The sequence below is a fragment of the Bison bison genome, unplaced genomic scaffold (genome assembly GCF_000754665.1).
Source record: "Bison bison bison isolate TAMUID 2011002044 unplaced genomic scaffold, Bison_UMD1.0 scf7180017864453, whole genome shotgun sequence".
NCBI classification, from domain to species: Eukaryota; Metazoa; Chordata; class Mammalia; order Artiodactyla; family Bovidae; genus Bison; species Bison bison.
In genome coordinates, this window is record NW_011495015.1 from 3,457,267 (window position 1) to 3,459,408 (window position 2,142).

The 2,142-nt window shown below is 58.3% G+C and overlaps 1 protein-coding gene across 7 annotated transcripts in view; it reads right to left on the reverse strand.

Moving 5' to 3' along the window:
• LRRC30 (leucine rich repeat containing 30) overlaps window positions 1–2,131 on the reverse strand; it is a 9,238-nt gene extending 7,107 nt beyond the window's left edge. For 5 of the 7 annotated variants that reach the window (XM_010859094.1, XM_010859093.1, XM_010859092.1 and 2 more), the window contains exon 1: window positions 772–1,808. In XM_010859094.1, coding sequence (XP_010857396.1) covers window positions 903–1,808 — 906 coding nt within the window. In that variant the 3' untranslated portion in view covers window positions 772–902. The other 2 variants (XR_826966.1, XR_826965.1) reach the window with 2 other exon arrangements.
• Between the last annotated feature and the right edge of the window lie 11 nt (window positions 2,132–2,142).

Consider the following 2,142-nt stretch of genomic DNA (forward strand, 5'->3'; position numbering starts at 1 on the left):
TGGTGAACATTGAATCATACCTGCTATCCTCTCTTCCAAAGGCTGAATCCCACAGCTCCCCAGAAGACTCAGAATTATTTTTCTTTGGGGAAAGAAAACCCAAGTCCTCTGAAGTGAAGTGAAGTTGCTCAGTCGTGTCCGACTCTTTGCAACCCCATGGAGTGTAGCCTACCAGGCTTCTCTGTCCATGGGATTTTCCAGGCAAGAGTACTGGAGTGGGTTGCCATTTCCTTCTCCAGGGGATCTTCCCGCCCCAGGGATCGAACCCAGGTCTCCCGCGTTGCAGGCAGACGCTTTACCCTCTGAGCCACCAGGGAAGCCTCTATCCACTGATATTCAGAAGGAGATGATATTATGCGGGTTTTTGGGAGAGGCCAGCAGGCTAAGACTCTTTGTGACCCCAAGGACTGTAGCCCATCAGGCTTCTCTGTCCATGGGATTCTTTAGGCAAGAATACTGGAGTGGGTTACCATGCCCTCCTCCATGGGATCTTCCCATTACCCAGGGATCGAACCCACATCTCCTGCATTGCAGGTGGATTCTTTACTGGTGAGCCACCTAAGACGCCCATTTATAGGAGTATACTGCTGCTAAGTCACTTTAGTTGTGTCTGACTCTGTGCGACCCCATAGATGGCAGCCCACCAGGCTCTCCCTGTCCCTGGGATTCTCCAGGCAAGAACACTGGAGTGGGTTGCCATTTCCTTCTCCAATGCGTGAAAGTGAAGTCGCTCAGTCATTATAGGAGTATACAGAGCTAAAAAGCAAACACCTGCTTAGAAGGGACGTTCAGTACAACTTAGCACATAGTAACACAAGCCTTGACCCACAGCAACAGGAAGAGGAAAGGGTTTAGACTAGGGAAGTCCCTGCAGGAGTCTGTCAATGCCTCCAATGCCCACATCAGGTGTGTTTTCTGTCCTTCAGGTAACTGACGAGCATCTCCAGACCCCCCTCCAGCAGCTCGGGCAGAGGCTTGGATAAAGGGTTGCGGGAAATGTGCAGCCCTTTGTCCATGGGGTTCCAGGCGATCCTGGTCAGCCTGCAGAGCATGTAGAGCTCCGCAGGGAGCATCTGGATGTCATTGTTGTTCAGGTTGAGCAGCTCCAGGCTTGTGAGCAGGCAGAGCGAGCGTGGGAAGGTGTGGATGTGGTTGCCCTCAGCGATGAAGATCTGCAGGCCGGCCAGGCACTGGATGCTCTCCGCAATGTTCTCCAGGCGGTTGGAGCCCACGTGCAGGAAGTCCAGCTCCTTGAGCGAGAACACGCAGACGGGGATGTGGGCGAAGCGGTTGTGGCTGAGGTTCAGCTTGCGCAGCCGGGACAGGTCGGCGAGGCTGGTGGGCAGCTGGGACAGGCAGTTGTGCGACGCGCTCAGGACCTCCAAGCTTCGGCAGGCACCCAGCTCCGCTGGCAGCTCCGTCAGGCCGTTCATGTGCACGAACAGGACTTTGAGGCTCTGCAGGAGGCTGCCCTCCCCGGGTAGCGTCTTCAGGCGGTTCCCGCACAAGTTCAGGACCCCCAGCCGTGTCAGCTTCCCCAGCTCGGGCGGGACCGCCCGGAGCTGGTTGTGGGACAGGTTGAGCTTCTGCATCTCTGACAGGCCCCACAGGAAGTCGGGCGCGTCCGTCATGCCCTTGGTGACCAGGCTGAAACTGACATGGCGCAGCCCCCGCTTCAGCAGGCAGCGCGGGTCCCTCCCAGGAAGCAGAGCATCGTCCCAGGAGGAGAACTTCTGCCTCCCCCGCAGGAGCCCCCGCCCCAGGGGCCCCTTGTCCTTGCGGCGGGCCCCAGACTGCCTGGCCCCCATGTACCTCCTTCCTCCAGCGTCTCTGTCGCCACAGATGGGGATGGAGTCCAGACCCCGCTGCTAAAGTCCAGCAGGGAGCCGATCTGGTGATGGGAGCCGTGGCCCGTGGTGCCGCAGGTGGAGTAGGACTGGGGGGGATGAGGGGGATGGGAATCCCAAATGCCCGGCTCTCGGGGTCCCTGGTGCTTGGTCCTTGGGGTCCCAGATGCCTGACTGTGGCTCCAAGAGCTGCGAGCACCCCCGACTGCTTTGAGGTGGCTTCTCTCAGAGAAGCAGGGCTGTAGTGACACACTTGTCCCCCAGGCTGCGGAACTGAATGCTTGGTTCCCTCTGA